Below are 18,038 nucleotides of genomic sequence, written 5' to 3' on the forward strand. Positions count from 1 at the left end.
CCACTTCTTTGTTAAAGACTAAAATATGTAAAAAACAAAAAAAAAAACAAAAAAAAAACAGGCAGAAGCAAGAGTTATCCCAAGCAGGCTATCCCCATCCTTTTTATCTTTTGATAAATCCGTGAAGGTGGTGCGACACTCTTCCAGGACCCCTCGACCACAACAATACAGTACATCTGGGCGCGGGATTTATCATTTTTTATTTTAGAATTTTTCTCGGGTAACCGTGCATCCGACCTGCTTGTCAAATGGCATCCATGGAATGTAATTTACACAGACAGCATAGCCCAACTCCTGCTTAAAAAGACGATCAGATGCTCCTAAACAACCATCATTTGAGCTTTTACGGGGAAATCCCCACAAGGGCACTGCATGTTTTTATTTTTGTTTATTTTCATGAAAGATACATTACATTATTGCCACTGCTGAAAAAGCCTAAATAGAAATGTAAATTACAATATGGAGGTGGCTATAAGTACAGCAAGGATGAAATCTTATAAAAAATCTATTTGTTTTTTCTTTGCATGAAATTCATAATGGCCGTCATGCATTCCTCAGATAACCACCTCTGTTCCAACAGAATGCATTCGCGTTCATTGACCTCGTGAAGCTTGCCCTTGTTCGCACTGCGGATCAGCTCCTTCGAAAGGCTTAGACTCTGAAAAAGATGCATTGGGCTAATATGAATATAAGACCAATAGACATAGTGGCGTGAGAACTCAGAGATACCGGCTTTGATTTTCTTTATTTTACATCCAGGATAAGTCAACATAATTTTTTTCAAATGTTTTAAAAACCCAGGAAGTTAAAAAGAACAGCGTTTGCCATAGACTTACCTTTGGTGGCAGTTTGGCCATAGCGGCCATACGATGAGAGACCTCCCGACTAAAGTCATCATGCGGAAATACCTCACTAATAAAGCCACATTTTAGAGCTTCTGCTGCTGTAAGCTTACGACTTGCGAGCAGAACCTGATTGGCCTAAGGAAAGAGAATACAGTCTTATCTAGATAGAAATAAAACTGATAACCCATTATGGTAGGGGATATGAACACATAGCATAGCGGGTCCCATTATGGTAGGGGAGATGAACACATACCAGAGTGGGTCCCATTATGGTAGGGGAGATGAACACATACCAGAGTGGGTCCCATTATGGTAGGGGAGATTAACACATACCAGAGTGGGTCCCATTATGGCAGAGAGTGGGTCCCATTATGGTAGAGAGTGGGTCCCATTATGGTAGGGGAGATTAACACATACCAGGGTGGGTCCCATTATGGCAGAAATGGTGAACACTTACCAGAGAAGGTCCCATTATTGCAGGAAAGGTGAAAGAGGAACAACCTTCAGGGCTTTGTCCTAGTTCCATAAAGGGTGTGTGAAATGTTGCTCTGTCAGTTGCAAACACCAGGTCAAACAGACCCAACACAGTGACAGAAATACCAACTGCTGGACCATTGATAGCAGCGACCAGAGGTTTGGGGTAGTCTATGAAAGCACTCACAAACTTTCTGAAAAAAAATCAAAAGGTTCGAAAATGTTATAGCGGTTTCAGATCACACGCTGCCTTCGCGACAAAAAAAACTACGGCACTATAACTGTATGGCTGTAGTGCGCTGTCACTCAATATGCTCTTGACCAATCACAGCCCAAAGCAAGGCCTTTCTGATAGCGGGGCGAGTTTGGCGAGTACAAGTTTCACCCTTTGCATTTTCTGATCACTTATGGTTCCAAATGGCCAAAGCATTTGCTAATTCCTTGAGATAGAGAGTTATTTTATTGAGACACGAAGGTATATCAAATAGCCAGATCGTTCATACGAAAGAAAGGTGTTGTTTTTGTATGAAAACAAGCTAGACGTTCAAGATTCACCAAGAAGAAAATCAAACAGAAGGAAAAGCAAAATAAGTTAAATTCGATGCCGATGGACAACACACGGCATTTTTACTATTTTCAAAAAGTACTGTGACTTCTAGCTTCAATTATTATGATAATTCGCCAGGCCAAAGAGGAGAAACCAGAACTACATCTACGAATGGTAGCACTAGATCGAATCTCAAACAGGGAAATAAATTTCAATATCAATTCTTAGCAAAGTGTGGCACCCCATGTGTTTGTCAGTGAAAAAGGTGAGATATTTTTAAGTTCATAAAGTACAGAGCAGTAGGCCTTTTCGCTTGGGCTACCTTTAGCAACGGATATTGCAGAGTTTAATAATTCTCAAAATAATTACTCGATGCTACATTCAATACCGATTTGACAAAGATTTCACAGCGCGGCGCCTTTTCACATTGTGGCATCGATGAAAGTATCTTACAAAGAACGAAAATATGAAAATCTAACTGTCGAGACGAGTTGAGCAGTTTTCACGACAGTCATCAACTCGGCAATATCCGTCCGGGATTTGATAACACTACTGCGTTTTTAAATTCTAGAGTCTTACCTAAGCACCTCACATCCACCCAGTGGCATTTATCAGAACCTTTCTAGGACTTACCAAAGCACTTCACGTCCACTCCGTGTCATTTATCAGGACCTTTAGGACTTACCCAAGCACTTCACGTCTACCCCGTGTCATTAATCTGGACCTTCATTACTTAATTAAGCACTTCACGTTCACCCCATGTCATTTATCAGGACCTTCAGGACTTACCTAAGCACTTCACGTCCACCTCGTGCCATTTATCAGGACCTTCAGGACTTACCTAAGCACTTCACGTCCACCTCGTGTCATTTATCAGGACCTTCAGGACTTACCTAAGCACTTCACGTCCACCTCGTGCCATTTATCAGGACCTTCAGGACTTACCTAAGCACTTCACGTCCACCTCGTGCCATTTATCAGGACCTTCAGGACTTACCTAAGCACTTCACGTCCACCTCGTGCCATTTATCAGGACCTTCAGGACTTACCTAAGCACTTCACGTCCATCCCTTGCCATTTTCTCAGGACCTTCAGGACTTACCTAAGCACTTCACTTCCACCTCGTGCCATTTATCAGGACCTTCAGGACTTACCTAAGCACTTCACGTCCATCCCTTGCCATTTTCTCAGGACCTTCAGGACTTACCTAAGCACTTCACGTCCACCTCGTGACATTTTCTCAGGACCTTCAGGACTTACCTAAGCACGTCACGTCCACCTCGTGCCATTTATCAGGACCTTCAGGACTTACCTAAGCACTTCACGTCCAGCTCGTGCCATTTATCAGGACCTTCAGGACTTACCTAAGCACTTCACGTCCAGCTCGTGCCATTTTCTCAGGACCTTCAGGGGGGATCTTTGCAAAGTTGCTCAAGTCATTGCCGCTGCAGTAGTAGTCTCCTGCACCTGTTACCAAGGTAACGACACAGGAGCTGCTCTTTGCCCCTTCGTCTAGAGCATTTATCCATTCTTGGTACATCTGCAAACAAGACATACAGTACGTACATAGATGGATCATGCAAAAGTGCTATCGTATGTATTTCTTGGTACACATCACTTTTTTACCTCCCATGTTATAGCGTTGTACTTCTTGGGTCTGTTGAGTTTGATGGTCTGTATCCCATCCTTGTAAGTCACTTCAATCTCCTTGTATTGGCTACCTGTGTCAGGCTCAGCTTGGCTGCCTTCCTCTGGACTTTCTGAGGTGCCAATCTTTGCTAAATTAAAAGATATATTTTTTGATAGCAATAAAGTAGAACCCTGCCAACTTGTTTTTACATAAAACTTCACCACTAACATGAAAAACATTGGATTGGCCATGTGGGTGTCATGAATTATGTTGGTGCCATGCGTCATGTGGGCGTCATGCATCATTAGTAGTCATGCATAATGTTGGTGTCATGTGTAATGTTGGTGTCATGCGTCATGTGGGTGTCATGCATCATGTGGGCATCATGCATCATGTAGTAGTCATGGGTAATGTGGGTGTCATGCATCATGTGGGTGTCATGCGTCAGGTGGGTGTCATGGCGTCATGCACCATGTGGGTGTCATGCGTCATGTGGGTGTCATGTTTCATGTGGGTGTCATGCTCCATGTGGGTGTCATGCTCCATGTGGGTGACATGCATCATGTGGGTGTCATGCGTCATGTGGGTGTCATGCTCCATGTGGGTGTCATGCGTCATGTGGGTGTCATGTGTCATGCGTCAGATAGGTGTCATGTGATATGTGGGTGTCGTGTGGGTTCCATGTGGGTGTCATGAGTCATGTGGGTGTCATGCATAATGTGGGTGTCATGTTTCATGTTGGTGTCATGTTTCTTGTGGGTGTCATGCTCCATGTGGGTGTCATGCATCATGTGGGTGTCATGCGTCATGTGGGTGTCATGCTCCATGTGGGTGACATGCATCATGTGGGTGTCATGCGTCATGTGGGTGTCATGCTCCATGTGGGTGTCATGCGTCATGTGGGTGTCATGTGTCATGCGTCAGATAGGTGTCATGTGATATGTGGGTGTCGTGTGGGTTCCATGTGGGTGTCATGAGTCATGTGGGTGTCATGCATAATGTGGGTGTCATGTTTCATGTGGGTGTCATGAGTCATGTGGGTGTCATGCATAATGTGGGTGTCATGTTTCATGTTGGTGTCATGTTTCTTGTGGGTGTCATGCTCCATGTGGGTGTCATGCGTCATGTGGGTGTCATGCATCATGTGGGTGTCATGTGGGTGTCATGCTCCATGTGGGTGTCATGTGGTGTCATGCGTCATGTGAGTGTCATGTGTCATGCGTCAGATAGGTGTCATGTGATATGTGGGTGTCGTGTGGGTTCCATGTGGGTGTTATGAGTCATGTGGGTGTCATGCATAATGTGGGTGTCATGTTTCATGTAGGTGTCATGCGTCATGTGGGTGTAATGTGTTGTGTGGGTGTTATGCCTCATATGGGTGTCATAAAGGTGTTATGTGTCTGGGGGGTGTCATGTGTCATTAGGGTAACATGTGACATGAGTCAAGTAGATGTCATTTTACATCTAGTTGGTCTCTGGGATTTTACCTGCTAAATCATTTACATATTTGATGTATTGTTCTTGTGCGTCGTCCTGAAAAAAAACCCAGCAATATCATATATTTAAGGGATCTTGCTTATAAAAACACTCATAATAAATGTAAGAAAAAGTTAAAGCACAAACTGTAAAAATCTGTAAACAAATTTTTCTAACCCATTCTTTTCAGGCTTGTTTAGAGTTAAGAAGGAGAACAGAATTAGACTGCTTGCAATAAGATCAATTCTTTTTTATGAGAAATTCTTTTTCTTAGTTAAGATAAATTATTTCACTGATTATGAGCAATGGTTATGTATGAGCAATTCTTTTTCTGGATTATGAGAAATTCTTTTGCTCGATAATGAGAAATGGTTATGTATGAGCAATTCTTTTGCTGGATTATGAGCAATTCACAAGAATTCTTCAACTTGATTATTAGCAATTCTTTTGTTTGGTTATGAGTAAGCTCGATTTCTAGCTTGTTCCTGTTATGGTATACCTGTGGAAATTGCTACCTTATTACACTTAATTTCTGTGACGTCAAAATTTCGCGATTTTGTGACGGCGATATTTCGCGACACTTTATTTTCGCGATTTTCCTATTTTCGTGAAAACAAGATCACTTTATTTTTGCGATTTCGCGATTTTGGGATAATAACATCAAGAAAAACAAGTGGAATTTATATGAGCTAAAACATCAAAACTGAAACATTTTGTAACAAAAAGATACGTAGGCTGAATTTAGTTTCATAAAAATATATAAATACAACTATATATATATAGTTGTACTAGTATTCTTCCTGTAAACGATTTGATTGGCAGTATGTTCATCATTCTTCAACACGTCTATCTCGAGATGTTCAGATTGTTATAGTCGATCAGAGAAGATGGGCCCAGCCGAATATCGTTATATTTCACAGGCGTGATCCTTGAAGCTCGATTTAGTAATAACATCATATTTTAGGGGAGTCTCACATTTTGATTTTGTACTATAGTCGCTTTTTTTCCAAACTTCGACCTTCGATCAATCCCAATTATTCGGCGATCGATTTGGATTGCTATAAACTCCGAATCTAGGATGGTTTTTTTCATAAGAATTTGAAAGAATTAGAGAAATCGCGTAAATAATGAATGTATGGGAGCGGGTTAAAATGCGTGATTTTTTGGGAAAGCAGTCCTTTTGAATTGACGCGGGCCACCTTTTAAAAGATATCAAATTCGGATTAATATCAATAGTGTAAAGACAACCAAATTTTCAATCTTTCCTGGTGACTGGACAGAAAAGAAATAGAGACTGGAAATATTTTGAAGCAAAAACGTTTTCAAGTTTCGTTATTTTCATGCGCGCGCTAAAGATAGCGTCATTTTAAAACGACTCGCGTATATATTGTTTAGTATTTTTCGCGGCAAAAATATGCAAATTAAAATCGAAATCGTGCAAACGGAACAAGTCGTCCTCTCCGTGCGCCTGATTTTTTTTTACTGTTTTTTAAGGAAAATACCCACCCTCGCACTCCTATCAGGGAAAATCAAAGAGGGCGACTTGGGGCAAGTCTAAATGAACCCCTGACAAAACAGAATGTCATAATTACAAGCTTGTCTTCAGTGGACTTGGAATGCTGCCGGATACAAACCACATATAAACAGATCCAACTGTGAAATCCAAGCAGAACAATCCCAGGCGTGTTCCTATCCCAATACAGGATGAGTTGAAGAAGATTGAGGATCTTGAGGAAATGGAAGTAATCGCTAAAGAAACTACCCCAACACCATGGATAAGCAGCATGGTGGAAGTCCGATAACCAAACAAGCTACGAGTATGTCTAGACCCATCTGAGTTGAACAAGGCCATAATCAGAAACCATTATCCAACTCTAACTATTGACGAAGTGTCAGCCAAACTGACCAATGCCAAGGTATTTTCAGTAGTTGGACGAGCCATCAAGCTACCTCACAACATTATGGGCACCTTATGGCCGTTACAGGTGGTTGCGAATGGCATTCAGAATCAAGTCCGCCCCCAGAAGAGTTTCAACGCAGAATCAATGAATGCATTGAAGGCCTCCCAAACATTGCATCAGTCCATGATGACATCATCATCTATGGAACGGGCGAAACAGACAAAGATGCAGCACTGGCATGCCATGATGCAGCTCTCAAAGACCTACTGGATACATGCAGAGGACATAACCTGAAGTTTAACCCAAAGAAGCTCAAATTCAAGTTGGACAGGGTGACCCACTTAGGACATGTCCTCAGCGCAGACAGAATCTCTGCTAATCCAGAAAAAGTTAAAGCCATGTGTGAGATGTCTAAGCCTGTTGATATTACAGATGTCCAGCGTCTTACTGGTGTTGTCATTACTTGTCTAAATTCCTTCCTCAGCAAAGCACGGTTGCAGAACCTCTCCCACGTCTGACTGACAAGGACGCAGTGTTTGACTGGCTTTCACAGCACCAGGAAGCCTTTGAGAAGATCAAGATGATGATCACCAAAGCACTGGTATTACACTTTTATGATGTCAACAAAGAGGTAACTATTAAAAGTGACAGTCATTACACAAAAGAGACACCCCATTGCCTATGCCTCTAGAGCTCTCACTCAGACTGAGCGCAATTACAGTATTTACTCATGTTTAGTACGCACTTATGTACAATACGCACCCTGAATTTTTAGGTCATTTTCCGCAAAAAAAATATAGAAAAGTAACTATATTTAACAAAACTCCTAGATAATAAGTATTTTGAAAAATAATCGTTACGATTGCGTTCGCCTCGAACATGGAAAACAAGCAGACTTCAAGGTGCACTCTGCTTTTTCGTTAATTTAGATTATGTAAAAACGACGCCTCGCAAAGTTTAAATTACTAACTTTTTCGCGGGTCGAAATACTCAAGAGCTTTCTATTGTTTTTTTAAAATTCAAATTATTATGCAAATTTTTTACCTCACAAACAGAAAGTTTCATGTATAATATGCACCCCGATTTTGGAGGTCATTTTCGTGTGAAAAAAGTGTGTATTATACATGAGCAAATATGGTATGCTCAGATATAGAAAGAGTGTTTAACAAATTGTGTATGCAACGAACACTACAATCTAGGCAAAGAGAGTGTTCGAGTCCTTACAGATCACATGCCCCTTGTCACAAACTTCAAGACTGCATCTACAGAAATTCTCGCTTGCTGTAGAGTACAAGCCTCGGCCCACAATGTATCTCAGTGATACCCTATCCCGCGCATCACTACCGCTCGACCATGCACGTCCAGACACACCAGCCTATCAGATATTCCAGATAAGTGAAGGAGAGAAGATACGAGAAGAAATAGTAAAAGATCGACATGCAGGAGTCGCTGTTTGTGACTGAAAAAACGACTTGACAACATCAGACGAGAGACAGCCAAAGATTCCTCACTCCAAACCCTGGCCATACCAAGATAAAATATCCACTCAGACTGGACTTGCCTACAGGGGAAGTAGGATCATCATTTCAACAACAATGAGAATCGAGATGACAACACGAGCAAATGTGTCACACCTAGGAAATCAGTACACTACAAATACAGCTAGAGACATCACTACTTGGTCCTAGTAGATTGGTACTCCAAATACATAGAAGTAGTTCAATTTCCAGACATGTCATCTAAAGCTCTCATCCAGCAGGTGAAACCGATATTTGCAACCCACGGGACACCAGCAGTTCTTATATCAGACAATGGGACCAACTACAGTTCACAGGAATTCCAAGAGTTCACCAAAGCATGGTAAATACTGTATATCACGTTACTGTAAGTCCTCATCACCACAAGTCAAATGGGAAGTTGGAGTCGGCGGTGGAGATTATAAAGAGAATTATCATCAAGGCCACGAAAGATGGCTCAGACCTGTGGAAATCATTATTGGAATGGAGAAACTCACTAATTCCAGGAACATCCAGCTTACCAGCACAACGACTTATGTCCCGCAGAACCAGGTCTATGTTGCCTTAGTACAAGCAGCGGTGACAGAACAGGTCATCCAATAGCGTGAGCAGGCCAAACAGTATCATGATCGTACAGTGATCGTACTGCCTAGTCTTGTTATTGGTCAACCAATAAGAGCAAACGTACATCCACAACGGGCTCACAGCAATTAGAAGGCAGGGATGGCATCAATGCTACAAAGTAACCCGTAGAAATCGGGTACATTTGCGAGAGGCTCAACCTGACCTATAAGCTGCAGAAGACCATTCTGCTCCAGAGCCAAGCCAAGTCTTCAGGAATAGCCACCTGCAGTCCAGCACCAAAATCAAGTGGTCCAGGTCCATTAGACACCACGGCATGTGTACTTGCAGAAACAGTAGTCACACGATCAGGACGACTTGTGAAGCCTCCACAAAGACTGATCGATTCTCAGTCATAGTTTACTACAGTACAGTACATAGTAACTTTTAAATGCCAGTCATAAACTTTGTTATTTGAAACTGACTTATAGTTATTGTTGCTGTTTAGTCTACATTTGCGTTTAATATTTGTTGTCCACAAAAAGGGAGATGTTATGGTATACCTGTGGAAATTGCTAGTTAGCTTGTTGCCAGGCCACGCACTGGGCTTGGCTTGAAGTAAACAGAACACAAATAAAACAGGCCCGCGACCAGGCCCGCACCAAGGAGCCAAAGCCTAGTTTATGAGCAAATGTTTTGCTTGTTATAAGCAATTTACTAGAGCTCACGCTTTACTTAATGCAAGCACAATTGTTTGGTAAAGAAAAGTATATACAGTCCTACCACACCTTGGATATGCTTCCCAAATTACTCCATGCAGTCCACTTGGCTTTGCCAACAAAATCAAATGCACCAGGTTTGGGTGAGTCACAAGGACCTACAGTAGCCTGGAACAGAAACACATTAATAAGCTATTAATAAAGCCAAGTTATTCACAGTGACAAGCTAAAAGAAAAATTACATGTAAAATCTGCAATCAAAAATTATTTGTGAAAACTTCTGACTGAAATACTAGTACCAACTCTCAATCACGCGATTAAACTCCATCAACATGTTCACGGTCAAACGGCCATGAGACTAGGATCTCATCAAATCAAATCTCACCTCTGTTTGATCAAGGCTTTACTTATTGTATTAAGGGGTTAATGCTGTGTTTACTACCCAATCTAGGTTAGATTCGAAGTGTGTGTGAACACACATAACAAACAATATTAGGAAAATTCTATTGAAAGGCTAGATAATTCAAGGGTTGAGTCAAGTTTGAGGGATTTTAGTTGAACTATTTATAATTAAAATGAGACCAATCAGAGAGCGAGTATGCTGCAGTTTTTAGAAATAGCTTTTTTAGAGCAAGACGTTCTCTTTCTTTCTCGCGCGCTCCCTGTGTGGCCGGTCTCCACGACCCCCTGGGTCCTCGGGGATGAACCATCTCAAGAAGCATGGTCATCCATGTGCACCACAGACCGAACCTAGGTTGATGCTCAAGTGTAAACACGGCATAAGATTGCTATATTAGAATCATCGTTGAATCGTTTTTTGATAGCATAATAACCTAGAGACAGACGAGGAGTATTCTATACCGATCTATAAAATGAAACATCAACATTGTTTGACGAGAAATAAACTTGGTAGGAGAGATCTCGTTCAGCAAACAACGGTATTGAAAGATTCCACACGCGAGCGGAAAGTTTGTTTTTGTTTATTAGTTAAGTTCTTGTCAGTTCCAGTTAGTTACCTGTTTAAAAAGCGCGTATAATTTCAGCTTTGCCTCGTTTCCAGGGTCTTCCTTCAGGGTATTGACACGATTTTTTGCTACATCGAACTCGGCCTGTCCTAATAATGGCACACCTGATGTAGATATACCGCGAATAGCTGAAATTTGGGCGAAATTTCTTATGATCGCTCTTTGTGTTTGAAATCCAAACCGGGCGGCCATCTTGCAACGGTAAGTACTTTATGTAAGAGTGCATACCATGGGACTAGCCGCTGTACTGAATATTCCGTGGGCTCATGTGCTCCCTCTAACTGATTCGAACAATAATACGAAATGTACACTGTTACACTACCTGTACAACGTACGTACACTACCTGGCCATAACGATACCCATGAATGCGCTTATTTAGACCTAGGCTACAAGGTATTGGGGTTCTGTTGACTTACGTTGGGATATCCAAGTCACAGAAATTTGGATGCAACCAAAATGATGCGATTCCACCCAAAACATGGCAGCCATATCACGCTATCTCCTTGCCAGACCGTCGCTACGCGCTGCAAAAGCTTCGCCAATGCCGTGGTATTTAGCAACAGACCATTGTCAACTTCAGAGACTTTTGTGTTCGAGATTTACGAGCAAGAACAAGGCTGGTCTGGTCATGTGAGGTGCGGTGTGACAACTCACAACCCGAATTTTATCAAAGTCCCTCCTTATCTACTCCCGGATTTGGCACAAATGGGGACGACTTGGGTGTTTGCACTAAAACCTAGTAACAATAAACCCCTTGGGGACGAACAGTTACGCGAATGCGGCCATAATTACCAGAGACTACCCCAAGAGGACGAAGTTGACAACACAATTTACTGCGGCGAGAAAGCTGCTACAAACTCGAATATTCGCCCAACAGACGAGGGAAGCCGTATTGGCATACGTGTTAGCTATGCGGGAAATCTGTATTTTTACATTAATGGCAAGAAATTTGGCCCTTGTGCCACGGATTTGCCTAGTGACTCAGAGCTCTTTGTGACGCTGGATGTATACGGCTCCACAAAGGCAGTCAAGATCATCCAGTGTGGCGCTGGTGAGTATGTCTTTATTGCTACACCTCCCACAGAGCCGCGATACGTAATCTATTTACGGATTTACTAAGGGAGAATGATTTGTGTGAAAAAACAAGTTTCACATTTTCCCACACACATCACAAACAATTAATTAGTTTTAAATTGTGTGATTCTTTAAAAAGTTAATAAGGTGTCAATTAACCCATATTATATTTTGTCAATCTCCACACCTCGATTTCATGTAGTGAAAATGGATTTCTCACTTCTTTTTACAGTCAAATACAAGTTTTATTAAACTACAAACACTTTTGCTGTTTCCTTAATGAACTATAAAGTATTGTTTGTTCTTGAGTGTAAGTCAATGGACTACTAACTCGGGACCAGTAAATAAGTGATGAGGGGTGGGTAATTTTTTTGTCTGCTTGAATTTTTTTGAAGCCATAGGTTTGCACCCTTTTTTTTTCTACTGCTGCACAAAGCTATTTGTGATCGGCCTGCACAAGTTTTCCTTGCACAATTTTGTTTTCTTTTCACTCACTCGCCCCCCCCCCCCCCATCACTTTTGGACTGGTCCGTTCCATGGATATTTCATACAATGAAATTGGATAGCTCGGTACTGTATGACTGGGTGGTGTTTTAGGATTTTTTAGCACCTCTGAATGCGAAGCATGAAACACCCCCACACCAAAGTTAAATCGTTGTTTAAATATTGTTTACAGCTGTTTCTTACCATTTGATAATTTAGCTTGAATTAATTTAAATGAATACAAGAGAGTATCCATTCAGTTACAACTGTTGTAATGCTTGATCATTTTACATGTTTCTCGTATATTGTCCCTGTTGTCACACCTGGAACACATTAGATACATGACAAAAGGGTTCAGCTATTTTGTTGACAAATATGTTTAGTCACTGCCAAAGGCAGAGACACTCAGCATTGTTCATATCTCCAAGAGCTTTTTGTATGTTCAAGAGCTGTTATAAAATTTGTGAAACTTCGACAAATGGATAGCCTAAGGAATAGCCTACCTAGGGCAGAAAGATCAATTGACAGTTTAAAAAGTTTTAAAGTGACTATGAGAAAAAAGGATTTCGAATTTATAGAAAATTGTAAGGGCTGTGCCCTATGTTCCGCATGATAATTTTTTAATTTTGTCATTTATTTCTTCATAATTTCATATAGATTACAATCAATTTACATGTATTTATATATATATATATATATATTTATTTAGCTTTATCAGTAAGAATCTACAATTTTAAATTTTTAATAATCAGTATAATTTTATAATTTTATCTTTTTTTTGTGTCCCCCAATTAGTAGGGGTTTTATCCCCGGCTAGAGGTTGTTTATGACACTTTAATAAAGTTTCTATCTATAAATGTGTGAAATTTTTGCATTGCAGCACAAAGGCTGAATCAAGGAGTTTGCATTGAGTAAATTTTAACGAAAAATAATAAGATCTAATGATATAATACTGTACTAAGTTGAAAAATGATGAAAAGATTGTTCTATACCATCTATAAATTATTTAAATTCAAAACATTATGACCCCTTGGCTCCTGGCTATTTTTTAGCTTAATTTACAAAAAACAGACTGAAAACAGATACCTGCCCCCCTATTCTGAGTTTTATACAGCCTGTCAAACACAGCTGCACCTAGTCAGCAGTATCCAGGGGCGTAGCCAGGGGATGGCCTAGGGGGCCCGGGCCCTCCCTTTTAGCAGAAAAAAATTCAGATAATGTATGAGACGTTATCTAAAGTACAGGAGAAAATGCCTTGAATGTCCCTTTTGGGCCCTCTCCTGTTAAAAATCCTGGCTACGCCGCTGGTATCCTAGCTTTCCAACAGTGCTTTGCGGTCCCCACATGTAATCCCTTGTCGTTGTGCTGAAGCGAGCACAACTTGATGGTTGCTTGTATTTTTCATCAAAAATACAGCTATGAGCATATTAGGAGAGTGTCTCAGGACATCATGAAGTCTATTAGGACATAATTGAGTGCTTTGCTTATGGATATTTGCAAGCAAAGGTGGATTCATGATGATTTTTTCTTGTTTGGCTTTGCCTGGATGAGAAAATAACTTTCTAATGAATCACCACAGCTCTCCTAAATGCTGTCTTTTCTGGAACTAAATTGATTCCAAAATTGTTCACACTGCTATTCTGGGTCTGTATGATCTGGAATTAATTTGTTTGGCTTCAGGGTGAAAAGACTTATAAAAAAACCATCTGACTTTGGGGAGAGGAGTGTTGACTGGCCCTCCCCTCGTGGATTTTTCCCTGGATCTCCCAGAATGCTTTGCAGCCCGTAAAGGCATCCAAGTGGTTTTACAAGCCTTCAAGGAGTGGACATTGTGGTTTGAGGCCATGGAAATGAACCTGGAGGATCTGAATAAAGGTATCTATTTGTGTCTTGAGCTGTGTTTGCTGATCTCTCTCCCTTGTGTGTTATTTTGAGCGTTTTATTGAGAGGGGTGATTCTGCTTTTCTTTCCTTGTTCAATTTGAAATTTGTCAAAGAACCTGTATTATTTGGCTTAAGAGTAGTTGCCAACACCTTGGTTGGAGGCATATCTTCAAGACTATTTATCCCTTAGACTGATACCTGAGTATCTTTATCTTGTTGTGTTTATTTTGCATTTATGAATTTTTGGGGTTATGGGTACTTCTCAAAGCCGGTACAGGCCGGTCGAGGGGTCAATGTTGGGATATCCAAGTCACAGAAATTGACAAATGTTTTGATATTCCATAGTACAGACATTAGATACAATCTTTATTATGTTTATCTTAATAATATTCTCACATCACCCATTAATGAAATTGCTTAGATTTCCAAAACAGCAAAACGTCACATTTGAGCAATCCTCATGATCACTTTTGATAATTGGTTTTGGGGTTCTTTTGTGGATGTAAAACTTGACTGTTAAAATTTGAATAAGATTTTTTCCTATTTAAATCACTGTGTGTTTGCTTTTGAAAAAGTAAGTTAATTACAATTTTTAAGCTACTTTGATTTTTTTCATGTGAAAATACTAAAACCTGAGAATTAGGTGTATTTATCTTTTTTCGAAAGCAAAGTAAACATTTCAACAATAACATATGTTATCAATACCATACAATAGGTAGCATTAGACAAACATGTTATCAATACCATACAATAGGTAGCATTAGACATACATGTTATCAATACCATACAATAGGTAGCATTAGACAAACATGTTATCAATACCATACAATAGGTAACAGACATACATGTTATCAATACCATACAATAGGTAACATTAGACAAACATGTTATCAATACCATACAATAGGTAACAGACATACATGTTATCAATACCATACAATAGGTAACATATTTACGTTATCAATACCATACAATAGGTAACATATACACGTTATCAATACCATACAATAGGTAACAGACATACATGTTATCAATACCATACAATAGGTAACATTAGACAAACATGTTATCAATACCATACAATAGGTAACAGACATACATGTTATCAATACCATACAATAGGTAGCATTAGACGAACATGTTATCAATACCATACAATAGGTAGCATTAGACATACATGTTATCAACACCATACAATAGGTAACAGACATACATGTTATTAATACCATACAATAGGCAGCATTAGACAAACATGTTATCAATACCATACAATAGGTAGCATTAGACATACATGTTATCAATACCATACAATAGGTAGCATTAGACAAACATGTTATCAATAACCATACAATAGGTAGCATTAGACATACATGTTATCAATACCATACAATAGGTAACAGACATACATGTTATCAATACCATACAATAGGTAACATATACACGTTATCAATACCATACAATAGGTAACATTAGACATACATGTTATCAATACCATACAATAGAGAACATTAGACATTGGGCACTTGGTTAAATAAGGACCACTAATTATATGAAACTTCCGTGCTGTGTAGCTATTTGGGAAACAAGGTAGACGAAATAACAATATTTTTGGGGTCTTAGCTGTTGGGGTCTAAGCTTTAGGGATTACCTTGTTTCACTTAATTTTCGCGACTTCAATTATTTTCGCGAAACTTAATTTTAATGTCACTTTATTTTCGTGAATCTTAAAAAATCTTGAAATTTGTAAATTAATTCAACGCGAAAATTAAGTGTAATAAGGTATAATATATAAATAATATGTTAATTTCCATTCAGTTCCATCATTCTTGAACCTGTGTTGCACTAAATAATGTTTATTTATATTTCAGTTCCATCATTGTTGAACCTGTGTTGTAGTAAAATACGGATATTAACATTGGAAGGTTCTATCAAAAGTCTGCCAATCCCTAAACTGTTGAAGCAGTACATTTTGTCATTTTGATTGATGAACAATGTAAGTAAAAATAAAACAATGAATTGGGATGTATCCAAGTGTTATGTAAAAAAATAAAGAAACATTTTATATGGTGTAACACTAGTGACATAAAAAAAGATGGGATGGTGGTAAGTGCTGGGATGGTGGTAAGAGATGGAATGGTGGTAAGAGGTGGGATGATGGTAAGAGATGGGATGGTGTTAAGAGGTGGGATGGTGGTAAGAGATGAGATGGTGGTAAGGGGTGGGATGGTGGTAAGGGATGGGATGGTGGTCAGAGATGGGATGGTGGTAAGAGGTGGGATGGTGGTAAGAGATGAGATAGTGGTAAGAGATGAGATGGTGGTAAGAGGTGGGATGGTGGTAAGAGATGAGATGGTGGTAAGAGATGGGATGGTGGTAAGAGATGAGATAGTGGTAAGAGATGAGATGGTGGTAAGAGGTGGGATGTTGGTAGGAGGTGGGATGGTGGTAAGAAGTGAGATGGTGGTAAGAGATGAGATGATGGTAAGAGATGGGATGGTGGTAAGAGATGAGATAGTGGTGAGAGATGAGATGGTGGTAAGAGGTGGGATGGTGGTAAAAGGTGGGATGGTGCTAAGAGATGGGATGTTGCTAAGAGATGGGATGGTGCTAAGAGATGGGATGGTGGTAAGAGATGGGAAGGTGGTAAGAGGTATGATGGTGGTAAGAGATGGTATGGTGGTAAGAGGTAGGATGGTGGTAGGGGATGGTGGTAAGAGATAAGATGGTAGAAAGAGGTGAGATAGAGGTGGGATGGTGGTAAGAGATGAGATGATTGTAAGTGATGGGATGATGGTAAGAGATGGGATTGTGGTAAAAGGTGGGATGATGGTAAGAGGTGAGATGGTGGTAATAGATAAGATAGTTGTAACAGATGGGATGGTGGTAAGAGATGGGATGGTGGTAAGAGATGGGATGGTGGTAAGAGAGGGGATGGTGGTAAGAGATGAGATGGTGGTGAGAGATGGGATGGTGGTAAGAGGTGGGATGGTGGTAAGAGGTGGGATGATGGTAAGAGGTGGAATGAAGGTAAGAGAGGGGATGGTGGTAAGAGATGAGATGGTGGTGAGAGATGGAATGATGGTAAGAGGTGGGATGATGGTAAGAGATGAGATGGTGGTAAGAGGTGGGATGATAGTAAGGGAAGGGATTGTGGTAAGAGATGAGATAGTGGTAAGAGATGAGATGGTGGTAAGAGGTGGGATGTTGGTAGGAGGTAGGATGATGGTAAGAGAGGGGATGGTGGTAAGAGATGAGATAGTGGTAAGAGATGAGATGGTGGTGAGAGATGGGATGGTGGTAAAAGGTGGGATGATGGTAAGAGATGGGATGGTGGTAAGAGGTGGGATAGTGGTAAGAGATGAGATGGTGGTGAGAGATGGGATGGTGGTAAGATATAGATGGGATGGTGGTAAGAGGTGGGATGGTGGTAAGAGATGAGATAGTGGTAAGAGATGAGATGGTGGTGAGAGATGGGATGGTGGTAAAAGGTGGGATGTTGGTAAGAGGTGGAATGATGGTAAGAGATGGGATGATGGTAAGAGAGGGGATGGTGGTAAGAGATGGGATGGTGGTAAGAGGTGGGATGGTGGTAAGAGATGGGATGGTGGTAAGAGGTGGGATGGTGGTAAGAGAGGGGATGGTGGTAAGAGATGAGATGGTGGTAAGAGATGAGATGGTGGTAAGAGATGAGATGGTGGTAAGAGGTGGGATTGTGGTAAGAGATGAGATAGTGGTAAGAGATGAGATGGTGGTAAGAGGTGGGATGTTGGTAGGAGGTAGGATGATGGTAAGAGAGGGGATGGTGGTAAGAGATGAGATAGTGGTAAGAGATGAGATGGTGGTAAGAGATGGGACGGTGGTAGGGGATGGTGGTAAGAGATAAGATGGTAGTAAGAGGTGAG

At 40.6% G+C, this 18,038-nt stretch overlaps 2 protein-coding genes across 2 annotated transcripts; one reads left to right on the forward strand and one right to left on the reverse strand.

Annotated features, from left to right (window-relative positions):
- Window positions 1-373: 373 nt before the first annotated feature.
- On the reverse strand, window positions 374-10,920 carry LOC5502769 (enoyl-CoA delta isomerase 2). Its single transcript, XM_001623874.3, has 8 exons — window positions 10,687-10,920; window positions 9,740-9,838; window positions 4,984-5,029; window positions 3,493-3,644; window positions 3,231-3,406; window positions 1,303-1,513; window positions 837-980; window positions 374-658 (listed from the first exon to the last, which is right to left on the reverse strand). Exons 1-8 carry the CDS (start codon window positions 10,885-10,887, stop codon window positions 506-508), a joined length of 1,182 nt encoding a protein of 393 aa, XP_001623924.2. The 5' UTR covers window positions 10,888-10,920; the 3' UTR covers window positions 374-505.
- A 23-nt stretch (window positions 10,921-10,943) lies between these two features.
- Window positions 10,944-16,264, forward strand: LOC5502771 (neuralized-like protein 2). Its single transcript, XM_001623880.3, has 2 exons — window positions 10,944-11,747; window positions 16,005-16,264. The coding sequence occupies exons 1-2, from the start codon at window positions 11,153-11,155 to the stop codon at window positions 16,115-16,117; spliced, it is 708 nt and encodes a 235-aa protein (XP_001623930.1). The 5' UTR covers window positions 10,944-11,152; the 3' UTR covers window positions 16,118-16,264.
- Window positions 16,265-18,038: the final 1,774 nt, after the last annotated feature.

The sequence above is a fragment of the Nematostella vectensis genome, chromosome 13 (assembly GCF_932526225.1).
Source record: "Nematostella vectensis chromosome 13, jaNemVect1.1, whole genome shotgun sequence".
Lineage (NCBI taxonomy): Eukaryota > Metazoa > Cnidaria > Anthozoa > Actiniaria > Edwardsiidae > Nematostella > Nematostella vectensis.